This window comes from Neopsephotus bourkii, unplaced genomic scaffold (genome assembly GCF_033783945.1).
Source record: "Neopsephotus bourkii isolate Nb327-2 ecotype Australia unplaced genomic scaffold, CSIRO-AGI_Nbou_v1 NB_1780, whole genome shotgun sequence".
Lineage (NCBI taxonomy): Eukaryota > Metazoa > Chordata > Aves > Psittaciformes > Psittacidae > Neopsephotus > Neopsephotus bourkii.
In genome coordinates this window covers 144,213-157,754 of record NW_026902254.1, presented here as the reverse complement: position 1 = coordinate 157,754, position 13,542 = coordinate 144,213, and the positions used below count along the sequence as shown (strand labels likewise).

General features: G+C 40.5%; 1 protein-coding gene across 7 annotated transcripts in view; it reads left to right on the top strand.

Annotated features, from left to right (window-relative positions):
• KIAA0232 (KIAA0232 ortholog) overlaps positions 1-13,325 on the top strand; it is a 68,074-nt gene extending 54,749 nt beyond the window's left edge. For all 7 annotated transcript variants that reach the window (XM_061379886.1, XM_061379885.1, XM_061379884.1 and 4 more), the window contains 3 exons: positions 7,547-7,628; positions 9,643-9,740; positions 10,675-13,325. In XM_061379886.1, coding sequence (XP_061235870.1) covers positions 7,547-7,628; positions 9,643-9,740; positions 10,675-10,854 — 360 coding nt within the window. In that variant the 3' untranslated portion in view covers positions 10,855-13,325. The remainder of the gene's footprint in view (positions 1-7,546; positions 7,629-9,642; positions 9,741-10,674) is intronic.
• Positions 13,326-13,542: the final 217 nt, after the last annotated feature.

Here is a 13,542-nt window from a genome sequence, read left to right as displayed (position 1 = left end):
GGATTCTGGAATTACCTTTTACCAGGAGTAGGTGGAGTCTAACTTCATTATACAGTAGGATATAATGGATGAACAGTTACTTGTGACAGCAAGGTCAGCCTTCCAGCCCTTTACACATCTCCTTTCTGGATGCTTAGCACTCTGTGAGAATGTTTATTCTCATCTTTGTTTCAACCACTTGTGTTCAAGAAAGCAGTAAATGTCTGGTGCAAGATAAATTTACAGTGGATCCATAGTTGATGTTCGAGGCTTGGAAAACCCCCTTTTGTACTGAATAGTTCTCAGAAAGCTCTGCCATTTTATTTTCTTTAAGTTCCTTAGTGCAAGAACAAAACTGACTGCTTCCCATGCTCAGGTTGTATGATTCTGTAGGCATTTTCATAGCTTCAAAATTGTGAGCCACTGAGAAGTACGAAGGGCAGCAACCATCTCAGCAGTCTGGACTTCAGTTTGCAATTAAACTCTTCCTAGGGGACTTGATTACAACTTAAACTCAGACATTGTTACTTATTCTTTTCCTTTGACCTGAACAATCCATTTTTACAAGTTCTTCATGTAGAGTGTTCATTTGAGCCAGAAGGAATTGCATCTTTCAGCCTTAGTTTTAAACCTAAGTCAATTCTGTGCTCTGATTCAGACAGTGAGGCTTTACACCCCAGGATATGTGGTGGTGATCAAATGCAGTACAGGGTTAGCCCTCGTACATCTAGCATGCCCTCAGAGGCTGGGCTTTTGTAAGAGCCATTAGTGTTCATCTGAAGATGATTGGCTTTTTGGCTTGAGAATATTCATCTAAATTTATTCTTGTAGTGAAGTCTCTCTGTAAAAAAAGGGAGGATTTTTTTAAGCATTGAAACAATTTCACTATGTTGGTAATGAACCAGACTTTAATCAATAAAAATGATGTCTGTGATGTGCAGGAGGAGGTGCAAATATCTTTGCCTTCCATGTCTTACATGTGCAAACTTATTTCTTTTGAAGAATGATAGTATTTATTTTCCTAAGCATTAAACAAAATCAATATAAAATACCTAGAATTGGAACAGCTTAGGAGAAACATTCTTCCTGGACTCCCCACACGTACATGCATGGGAAGGAGAGTTTGAACTTGAGCAGAGGCAGTGAATTGTCTCATTGGTGTAGATCAAGCTTTGCAAAGGTTTGTTTTTAATGAAACTTCTGTGCTTCTGAGTCATGACAGAAACTGCAGTTAGTGTTTAACTCACTGTTACCTAAGATAAAGTTTGAGTTTCTGAGGTATCACCAATATTTTTGCAGAAATGATGGCTGTGGAAATACTCCTGTAGCCCACAGTGTAACAGTAACACATTCTGGTTTGCATCACATGAAAACGTGAAGTATGAATGTGCTGTGCAAACACACGTCTCCTGTTTATAAGACTGTAAGAGAATCTGGTTCAGTTTTCACCCTCTTATCTTCTATATTATAGCACCTCTTTCAGAATTACAGCAGATTTTGCAGCAGGAATTTGCTGATAGCTCCTGCAGAAGTTCTTCAAAAGTGAATAATTATAAATGTAGTGTTAAGGTTAAAGAAAATAAAACACAACAAAACAAACACAACAAGAAATGCAAACAAAACAAAAGCCTACCAAAACCAACACCAGAAACCAAGACGCCAAAACCCCACCACCAACAACAAAAGAAACCCTATAACCATTAAAAAATATCCTCTGACATAAAGTAAATGCTCTTACTGTCTGTCTGTGGAGTTGTGGGTAAGTACACAATCTGCTGCCGTTAATGGTCTCTGAATATAACAATGCTGAATCTCTTGTCAATAAATTATATACAGTCTCTGATCTAGTAGCTGTGCCCTAAAAATGCTTTTTCTCTCGAGTCTTTGACATAAAGGGACTGGTGGATTTTTGCTGGGATTGGTACCAAAGTTTCAAGGACTGAATGTGCCTAGGACAGTACATTTGTGGGTGAGGAGGTCTTACTGGCAAACCGCACGTTTATGGATCCCATGGATGAATTGACATACTAGATTTGGTGAGGTACTTTGCATGACTGGAGTAATGCAATGTAAGTGTACAACCCCTTTATGAAGGGCTGTCGAGAGGAGGAGAAGGAGGGGTGTCCTACGCACATTGGTTCTGAGGTCAGTAGTGTAGGAGATAACCTGCCATAAGCCTAGGTGGTGACAAGAGAGAGACAAAATTCAGAGGGGTTTGCTTTTTGCCTTAAGATCAGGAGAATCAAGTGGGAAAAAAACATTAAAGAGCATGTAGAGTATCCACATAGAAAGCAAAATACTTCATTGTAGAGGAGAGTAATTTGGGGGCTGACTGAGAAAGGCTTGAACCACACAGTTCTTGACAAAATGCTGATGGTGGCAACACCTACAGAGACTTGGAGCTCTAACTTTGTCACTAGTAAGACATTAATTTGCTGAGATTTTGAAGTATCTCATGTGAGAGGAACCTTAAAAAGACAGAATTCACAATGACAGGATAAAAACCATGGGGAAAACCAGAAAGTTTCAAGTCAGCCAATAAAATAAATGTAATTTGTTTATTTTTTTTCCTGTGACTCAGAGGGGTTTGTTGCTGCTTTGATTGCTAAATCATTCACGTGTTTCTTGTATTCTTCCTGATAGTGAGGGGATGCAGAGCAGAGTCAAAGAAATTTGTACTTACAGATCACGATGACTTTTACTTCTGCAGTTGGTTGTGAAACTGCCCATTGTAACACTGCAGATAATACTCAGATCATAATGAGGCTTTAGTACCGCTTCTGTTAAGATCCTGCAAAACTCGTCACTGCCTCGATCCTTTGAAAGAAAAAATATTCAGTGGTGGTGTCTTCAAATCAGTATATGAAGTTCACAGTCTGTCCTGAAAGGGATATCAAGTTAGATTAAAAATAACAGCTACTTAGATGTGTAGATGGAAAATTGGATAAAACTTCTCACAAAATGCTGGAAGTGCCCTTTTTCCAAGATCTCTGGGCAGATGGTCCTTAGAACTGTAAACTCCAGCTCTGAGAAGATGCTTTGCATAAATTCTGCTTGAAGAATGAAGTTCTGACCAGTGCAATTGTTCTAGTGAGCAGGTGACCAACCTGCCCTATGCATTTGCAGTGGACTTTTGCCTGTAACTGTAGGGAGGAACTCGTGATGGAAGCAAGGAAATCAACACAAATGATTACTGCCTCATGTAAAATGGTTAGTTAAGGAACTGCAAAAAAAAGTTGTTGCAGTATTTTCCCCTATGCAGACTGTTGATAAGATTGAATTTGTTAAGTACTTCCTATACCAGTTCTTAGTGGAGAAAAATGTGTTGCACATTCATAAATGCTGTCTTAAGAAATTCATGTGAAGTTGCAAAATGAAGCTGTTTGTTACCTTTGCCAACAAGTAAATGCCCAATGAACTACTTCAGTGCGCACTCAAGCTCTTAACCTGAGGAGAAATAGATATAGAGATATATATATATGTAACAAAATAGAAATACTTTGCAGTTCAGGGGGTTGGGGGTGGGGAAAGGCCTGTGTTGTTTTTTGTTGTTTGGGTTTTGTGATTTTTTTTTAATTATCTATTTTTGAATCTATCAATATGAGCTTCCCTTTCCCTTCATGTGTATACATCAGAGAGGGGGGGAAGGGGTCGGGGGAAGGAGTCCCACCCTCCTGGCCCCTCTGAATTTCTCTTACCTTTCGTTCCTTAGCTTATCAACCAGGCACTTATCATTCAGGGCAGTACCAGGCTTATAATTAAAATCATATTATAAAATTATTTCATGATCCCTGGCAGTGTTGAACGCCAGGCTGGACAGAGCCTTGGGCAACATGGTCTAGTGTGAGGTGTCCCTGCCCATGGCAGGGGAGTTGGAACTGGATGATCTTAAGGTCCTTTCCAACCCTAACTGTTCTGTTATTGGGTCTTGGGTTCAGATTTCATACTTCTGGACCTGGCCTTTCCCAGCTTTGGTAGTCATTGCTTCCTCGCCTGCCTAAAAGCCTCTAGCAAAGATATTCCTAAAAGTTGTCTTAACGTCCTGTTATACAGAAGCCGCAGTTAAACTTCAGCCCTGTCAGCAAACCAGTAGTACCACTCAAATGCCCCCACTTATTTGGCTGCCTGCTGTTCACAGGTGAAAACTGTGGTGCTGGGTACATCCCATGCTGTACTTTGCTTTGCGCAGGTCAATGGTAAAATGCTGCTCCCAGACACGTGCTGTGGTAGGGCCCACCAGAGCAGCTTGTCCTTTTCCACAGGTCAAAACCATATGATGTTTTGCTGCATTCCCGCAATACAGCTCCATCAGCTAAGGAATTACATATTGCTGTCTGCAGCAGGTTTGCAAAGAAAGCAGCAATACAATAGGTCTGTGTAAAACAATGATCTGCCCTGGCTGCTTTATTTCAGATATATGCGTGGAAAAGAAAAATCTCATTGGCTGTAGGGAATGTCGTTCATGGGGCAGGAAACATCTTTCACATCTCTGCATGTTTTCCCTTTTATTCAGTTGTATCTTAAAACACTGAATTGCTTTTCCATCACTATGCTGGAGATCAGATACACTGTTTAAAATGGTTGTTACCCATTTACGCTCACCAGACCTCACCTTCTGGTTAGCTGCTTTATACTCTGGCTAGATTACAGAATCGTTTCATTGTAATTTGATCTTTGAAGCAGCAATAGGTTGAGGTTTTTTTAGTTGGAGGAATCCCTAATGCTTGCTTTTATTCCTTTAGAAAGTGTTTGTCCTGGTGTTTGCAGAGGATGAGTGTTGCTTGGTACACCAGGACTTGCAAGTGAAATTCTGGATGAAAGACCTCAGTGGACAGCCCAGCTGTTGTATGAAGTTCTTAAGAAGGTTCATGTCAAAAGACAGATGTAAATTGATATTGGAAGGAACAAATATGAGCTAGATGCTAATGAAAGACATATCAGTGCTATTTCAAGTTTTGATACTATTTTATTCTTCCAAAATTCTATACAAACAATAGCAGACACCACAGTTATTTACAATTATTTTTTTTTCTGCTGTTGTCTTAGCTCTCACCACTGGAGAGGTAACAGGGAGACAGAAGCAGAATTGGAGTCCTAGTTTCTGCATGTAACTGCACAATTCTGACCCAAATCTGCTGAAAATTCCTGGACAGTTGTGGTTTTAATCAGCCAGGCCTTGAGGCAGGAGAATCTTGCCCAGCTCTAACATTACAGTGGTGTTTGTGTTTTTGAGTGCTGACGCCCTGAAGTGATTTCACATTGCCTCAACTGAAGGCTCTAAGAGCAACCTCAGTTACCATATGTCTAGCTGTAAAACAAGAAAGGAAGGCTGTCAGTGTTCCATCAGACCTGTAGCAAGACTGGGAGTGAAACAGCACTGCAGTTGGGTTTGCTTTATTGTCTTTGAGCTCTACTTTCACAAATAAAGCAAATATGAATAGTTTCAGAGAGGAAAGACTTCCACTTACAATTTCTAATACCAGAGCTCTTGAGAATAACAGCTATTTACATGGCTAGCTGGAAAATTTAGTACAACTTTTCATAAAGCACTGGAAGTGTATGTGAGTATGTGTGAGAGAGGAGGAGGAGGAAGCATGACTTGAAAATGCCTTTTTAAAAGGGAAGGAATGCCAACAAAGGAGGATAGAGTCATGTTACTATTCTGGAGTTGCTATTTTGTATTCACTAATTGGGAGTTTTCTTTAATTCACAGAAATTCTCACAGTGGCAGACTCTGCAACTATAGTAAACATCTAAGCAACTGTAGGAAAGAATAGTTTCCTTCAGTGAACGTATAAATGGACATCAGCTCGTGCCCTTCATCCCTTCCCAAACAAAACCCCCACATGGCTTCCACATGGATAGCAGGTCTTTCTGCATCCATACCTAATGCTTTGCACATCTGACCTTAATGCTGGTTCAGCCGTAAGACCTGTCACAAGGGTCAATGTGGGTGCAAGTGGGCCATATCTGGGCTCAAACTGGTCCTGCTGGGCTGCTGCTACATTCAGCTGGGAGATGTGTACTGCCCTTCTCTAGCTCTTACGGTGCTGAGGCAGTGGTGGAAGGATGGGGGAACTGAGGCAGCCAGCACCAGCTCTATCACCAGCCATCCTGCAGCAGACACATAGGCTCTGATGGCGGCTTAGCAGCCTGTTGCTTGTGCTACCCTGCCAGGCTCAAGCTGGCTTTGCTTGTAACCTGCTGTGGTTCATCCAGCTTATCACCTGTGCAGATGTGACACCAGCCAGGCAAGAAGCTTTGAAGTTAATAAAGCATTGGGCCTGTGGAGTTTACATGCCTTTATCTGTAGTAAGCAGCAGAGTGAGGCTTCCATGATTGAATTTATTTGTAAATGCACATATTTCTTACCAAGACCTGCTTCAAATACCCTTGAGCTTTTCCTCTCCTCCCCTTTCCCTTCTTTTCCATGGTTTAACTTTCTAAGAACTCCCCTCCCTGAAGTCTGAGGTTTGAGCTTTTGGAGGGTGGTTCCGAAAGGGACTGTTCTTTGGTGTTAAGGGCTGCATTCAGTATTCATTATAGCACAATTACATGAGAAAAGTTGACTCTGGCACATGCTTCTCAATGCAACACTCTTGAGTTGCTCATTTGGTTTGTGAGGGGTTTCTCTTTAAGTGGTGTTTGTAAGTTCAGGTTCCATAGGTGTGTAGTTCTACAGTAGCTTAAGGAGGAGCAAAAGGGGGTTCATTAATTTTCCATGCTTAAATATTATTAGGTTTACAGAGGAGGAAGCTGCATAGAAATTCAGTGTTGAACCTCGTTAGTGGTTTTAGTAGCTTGTTGCACTATAATTTGTGAGTCATTCTGTCTAAAATCTGTAGGGGGTGTTAGAAGCTGACACCAACTTTTGGACATTAATGGGGTTGACACAGATGCAGTAACATTAGGGACGTGGCTGTTGTGACAAGCTTTTGCTATTTGGTGTTTTAGCCATGTCCATTAAATCCGCAAGGAAATGGGTCTAATAAACTTAAGTTAGCATTAAAATACAGGGCAAGGTGTTTAGGCATTTTGAGTGAGTAGAACGAGATTATTTTTAGCTTATTCATTCTCATAACCAGTTTTTCCTCATGTTGGCACATTTAATTCTCTCGTTTCATTTTCTGTCATTCCATTGATGCTAATAGTACTTCTAACTCACCCTTCCAGGCTTTAAACATGACATTTTGCTGCTATTTGTTACTTTTCTGTTTTGTTCTACATGAACTGTTTGTCAAGTTAACGGATGTTGTTTCACTGTATTCTCATCTCTTGTACTTAGTACAGGGCTGGAATTCATCTTTTTCTTCTGTATAACTCTATATGGGTAGAATGTAAGCCCCATGTGGGGTTCATACTGGCTGGAAGAATTCAGATAATGGATGTCTTATGGCAGTTTGACAGCCCTTTCCCATTAGTATTAGGAATCGAACAGTGTGACCTATCAGACCTAGCAAATTGGTTGTAATACCAGAGTATTACTTACATGTAAGTATATTATTTATGACATAATGAAGTGTGATTATTGTCTAAACACTTTCCTATATTGAATACTAATCTGCAGAGAATGAGTGGCAGCCAGGAAAAGCAATGCTGGTGGGAAAAGGCGCTCTATTCTCCCCTTTTTCCTGCATCGCAGTGTGAAGGTAAGCAGCTGTGCCTCTTTGAACTGACATTGCACTTGTGTTAGAATGAAATGTTCTTTGTTATGGGTTGGGATTGCTGCAGGCGAATGGGAAATACTACTGGTATTTAAAAAACCCAAACACTTCACAGTAAATTCTCTTACCTGGGAGAGAACTGGGATGCTTCAGCTACATTTGTAAGATACCTAGTGTGCTTCTAAATAGTTTTTAAATGAAAGTGCTTTTAAAATAGTTTTAACATTTATGAAAATATACTTAATTCTAGAGCCTGGAATTAAGTAAATAGAATATTAATCTCTGACTCTGAAAATACTTTATTACATTTCTGAATAGGTTTCAGCCCAGATAATACTTATTAGGTAGCTAAGGTTGTAAGAATGTGAAAACACCTTTTATGGGTTTGCGTAAATAACATGCCAGTTATTCAGGGAACGTATGGAATTCCTCCTGAGCTCTGAAGGAGAGGGATTTGCCCCTTGGCCACTCCTTTCCCAGTGACAGTCTGGGCATTCCTCTGTCCCACACAGTCAGCAAGCCCAGCCTGGGTAGGCGGTTGCTAGCAAGCAAGCGGAAGCAGGGGTGCTTCCAGCACTCCCTGTGGCCTCCCAGCAAACAATTCCTGGCATCTGACAGCTGCTCTGGGCCCAGGTTTGCAGGGGACAGGCAGAATCCAGGCAGCTCTTATTTTTTGCCTGCATACCAATTTACCTTTTCTGGGGAGAAGGCAAGAAGCTAAACAAGAACAGTTACACAGCTGGTGTTCAGGCTGTCTGATGCTTTCTCTTGTGGCTCACTGCAAGAAACTTGAACAGACCTGGTTCCTTAATAATATGGAAGTAGATTAGCCAGTAGTTATTACTGAACTATTTCTGGAGCGTACCTTGAAGTGCTGCCAACTAAACGATGTTCTCAGTGCCTGAATGCCCTTACATTGGGGTTTAGGACAGTCTGGGTTACTTTCAAGAACATCTTACCTGACTTTCAAGAACACCTTACCTTTCCCAACTACAGAAATGTGCTTGCACAGTGAAAGAGCAGAGATCGCTGCCGACGGGTCTTTGACTGGTTACAGAACCTCCTGTATTAGAAAAAGCTCAGTATTTACAAAGTGAAGATATTTAGTGTCCTTTTGTCAAGTACTTTTTTTTTTTTTTTGCACGGTGACAATTGCAGAGACATTATTGGTCTAATAGCAAGTGCAGTGACTCGCGTTGAGTACATATTTCACACTCAGTTATCCTGTGAGTGAATTGTGGCATCTTTTTGCTGACATCTACTGGTGAACCAGCGTAACCTGCCTGTGCTCCATCACCTCACCACCTCAGAGGAACACAGTACAGAATAGTCAAATCCAGAACCTGCCTCATACGGTGGCAGAATTTCTGTGAAGGATTTCCTCTTTTAGACTTAAGGTTAGCAAAACCAGAGCTTTAGTCTTAGAACTGACGTTATTTAACAAATCTTTAGTTGTATCCAGTTTTCTGTATGGGTATTTTTTTTATATATGGATATTGATGCATGAGATCCATATACATCTATATAATACATGTTGATATTATATATGGAATTTTACTCTGGTAAGTAGAAACCACAGATGCTCACATCAACTTTTTTTTGAGCTTCAGTCAGGATCAGGCTACTATTGCAGTATATTTGGGATGGGAATAGAAACAGGCACGGTCTGGGATGTTGTGCAGTGTAAAAATGTACTGAAGCATTTGTAATAAAAAAGTAATTCTTGCTCTTTGTACTTTACTATTTTAGATCTCATAGCTTTTTAATTATTTGGTTAACCAGGTAAGATTTGATGCAGCTTCCCTAAGGTATTATGCTTATCTCTGTAAGGATATCAGAGTATAAAATCCTCCCCCAAGCAGAAGTTACGTGATCTGTAGTGTGAATTACAAGAATACTTCTCGAGATGCTTTCATTTTGGCTAACTAAATAACAGTGTTCCTCAATTCTGTTTTTTCTCCTTTTTTCCTCTGAAACACCCCCACAAACACAATGTAAGAGTGTTACACAAATGCCAAGGGAGAGAATGGTGTAGGAGAATTTGCAGATGTAAAGGAAACATCCAATGATGATGAACATCTTTTAGATTTTAATATGGTAAGTTTGGCATTGGTTTGGGGGAGGAGGTTTTTTGCTTATTTCATAAGAGTGTGCTACTACATCTTTCCTTCCATCACACTTTTCAGTCTGGCCTCAAATGAAGTTCCTACAAAAACCTTCCAAAGCTTTACTTTCTTTACTTTGCTTTTCTAATCTCCTCTGCATCTTGAGCATCCTTCTGAAAATCCTGTGAAGTGTTGTGCTTTGGGGAGTACAGCCCTTCGTACACACAGTTGTACTTCTAGTAGTTAAACAAACTCGGTTTCCTTTGGGAACACTTGGCTTTTGCTTGTCATGTGTGTTAAGCACAAGTCTTCTTTTCCTCAGCTTCTAATTTCAGTAAGTTGGAGCGGGCTGATGGAGCCCGTAACTAAAGGCATAACTAATGCATGCTGAACTCTGTCCTGCTCATGAGCAGAACACCCCTGGGTTTTCTGTAGGGAAAACATTTCATATGCACTTACTGATACACTTTTAAACTTCATAGTGATGCTAGTGCTTAAATTTACACCAGGACATGCTTGCTATCGCTTTACTCATGCAGCTGAAAATACATCGGGTTTGCTTGAATTTCAGTGAGATCTGCACTGGGTTTTCTTGGTACTTAATACTTACTACCAAATGTTCTAGATGAGTTTGACAGTGACTTTCTAACATGACCTGTGCTAATGATGCCTTCTGAGTTCACTTTTGATTCTCTTGCTGTTATACGCAAATCCTGAAATTAAGGAATAGGAAAAAAAAATCCCCCTTTTTTCCTCCAGCTGTTCTGCAGTCCTTTCAATGTAGCAGACTAAGTCAGGAAAGAGAAGGACTTGCCCTGTAGCTGTGACATCTCTCTTGAGCAGCTACAGAACTGTATCACCTTTCAGCCCAGAGAGAAGCGTGTTCTGTATTGTTCCCCATCAACACTGTCAGTTTAAATCCTTAGGTGTCTTCTGTTTATGAAGCAAGATGTGCCGATGATATAAATGCTGAGGCAAAACCAAATGGCTTCAGGAAGAAGATCTACTCCAGTGATAGCTCCAGCTCTGCAGACACAGCTTCGGAAGGTGGAAGTGAATGGGCTGATCCGTGTGAGGAGGAGCTTTTTTCCCGAACTCAACTATAAAAACTGCAGAGTAGAACAGATGGTTTAAAAGTAACGTAAGATGGAAAACTATTCTTCTTGAGGGTCTGTAGCTCTAAAACAACAACTTGAGTTTCCTCTTCAGTTAATGGATTCAGATGTGTATTTATCTTTCTCTTCTTGCTTATTTTATAGATGAGGACACAGCTGTCCTCTTGAAGATTTTATTTCCTCCCCCCACCCCCACCCCAAGTCCCCCTGTTAAATTCTTGGCTATTTGAACTAGACTAGATTGTGTTGTCAAATCAAGAATGGATGTGCATGTGCTTGTCTTAGTAGTACCACTGCTTTTTTGCATCTTAATTGCAGTTATTTTCATTTGTAACTGTAGCCCTACACTATCTTCCTAGCATCGCAGTGTCTACAGCTACTTCTGCTGTTCAGAGACTTCTGCTTTCTGCACATTAGGCTGTGTTCTTTAAGAACCGGGAGATAAATACTTAACACTGTAATCTATCAGTGCCTTTCTGAATGCAGGAGAAAAGCATGAATGACTTGTCCAGTCTTCATTCAGTAAATCTCATAACTTTGAAGTAGGAACAACAGGGTTGTGCTTTAGAGACTTACAGAAACTGTGTTTTCTATCCTCTGATCCCCCCCTCCCACAAACCAACACTGAGGACACCATGGTTTGTGTTTTTGCTAACTGGAGAAGCCAAGGATTTTTTTTGTAGGTATGGAGGCAATGTGGGGCTTATCTTTTCCCCCCCTTTTTTTTCTTTTTTTTTTTTTTTTTTGTCCTTTTTAGCAATTTTCCAACGTGGGGCAGAAGTTGAACAATAACACCAAAAAAATCATAAACCACTGGAGTGATGTGTGGATTGTTGTGGATCTTGTAACGAGTACTGAGAATGTTGTCTTGTTGCAGATGATGGCATTCATGTAACCTGCAAAAGCATCCTGCTCTGCACTCGAGCCCAAATGGCTGAAATGATCTAAAATGCTCAGAGTGTTCAATGTTTTAAGTAACGTGGAGGGTCGGTGCTTCACTTGAAAGAAATCCTGTGGCTGCTGCAGTTAGCTGCTGTCGTGGCTGTGATTTAGTAGATCTTGTAGTTCATTTTGTGTTTCTGAGAGGATGTGTGGGGCAAGTTGTGTGTGTGGCGGGGTGGGGGGGCAGGGGCCGCGGTGACTTGCGCATACATGTGTGACTGCAGTAGTGATTGTTGCTTTATGTGACTTGCTTTTCAATTTTCTTTTGTTAAGTTAGAAAGTCGATACGTTGTTGAGTTGCATCTGTACAAGACTTATCGACTCCTTGTGCTTTTAACACATTATGCAAAATGGATAAGCCAGGAGGAGCAATATTTGCAAAACTAAACATTCTAAGTTTTTACCAACTCATAGTTTAAAACCCAACACCAACTAACTCGTCTACACAATAGCAGCATGTCTGTACCATCAGGAAGAGCTGACTTAAAAAGCTTGACCATTAATTCTGCCAGGCAATAAACCTCATGAGAACTACAGCTGTTTGAAACGTGAGCTGAACTGCCTTTGAAATATGTTCCGTGCTGGAAAGGTTTTCTCAGTAACTGAGTTTTGTTGCCTTTATTCAGTTGATAAAGTAAGAATTCAAAGATATTGTTGGAAATCTGCGCTGCTGTCTGCACAGTGCTGCTGGTGAGATCCTTACTTAAAATTGGCTCGGTTTGTCCTTACGCAGGGACTTTTGGTCCTCCTCTTAGAAGATGTTTTAGGGTTTGCATTCATACAACGAATCTTTTGACACTTTACAGTTTCTTTTCTTAATTTATTTGCAGACTTGAGATAGATTTTTATATATTTTACTTTCTTCTGGAGCTTCCTTGAGAGGTTGTTTAGCACCTGCACTGAGAGCTAGTTAACTGTAACTTGGAAGTAAAAGAGAACTTTACAAATGCGTTCTTCACATCACTACAGTGAAGAATGGAAAAGAACTTAATACGAGAACAAGGTATGACCAAATGGACATATTTCAAACACAAACTTCAGCTCAGTTGATTTTGGCTAGAGCTGCTTCTTTGGTAAGAAAGGGCTCAAAGCAACAAAGGTTTGCTTATTGTTGTTACACAGTGGCGTGGAACAACACCAGCACCTTTGGGGAGAAGAAAATCATGTATTGAGCTTGGGCAATAACAAATTGTCTTTACTTGTTTTCATAGTTTAATGGCTGAAGCTCTAAAGCTTTTGGTAAGAGTTGAAGTGTGGTTTTTAGTTTTTCTGTATGGATAGAAACACACACAACAACAACAACAGCAGCATTAAAGGTTGGCATACGCTGAACCGCACTGTGGTATGAAGCGCATTGCATATCCATAGCACTGAAGTATCAGTTTTCCATTCCTGGGCTGAAATTTGTTTCTACTTTTTGCTTCAAGTGGTTGTATTGTTCTGATTTCACGTACACCAGAGTAACTGATTTTGTTTTCTTGTGGAGTTACTTAACACCAAATAAAAATATAAAAGGACAATTGGATGGTGTGTGTGCATTCATTTTCTTTGGCTTTTTAAAATACAACATGGAATCACAGAATGCCAGGTTGGAAGGGGCCTCAAGGATTACCTGGTCCAACCTTTCTTGGCAAAACATGACCTAGACTAGATGTCCCAGCACACTGTCCAGCTGAATCTTAAAGGTCCACTTAAAGGTTCTCACTGTGAAAAATTTTCCACTTGTGCCAACCAGAA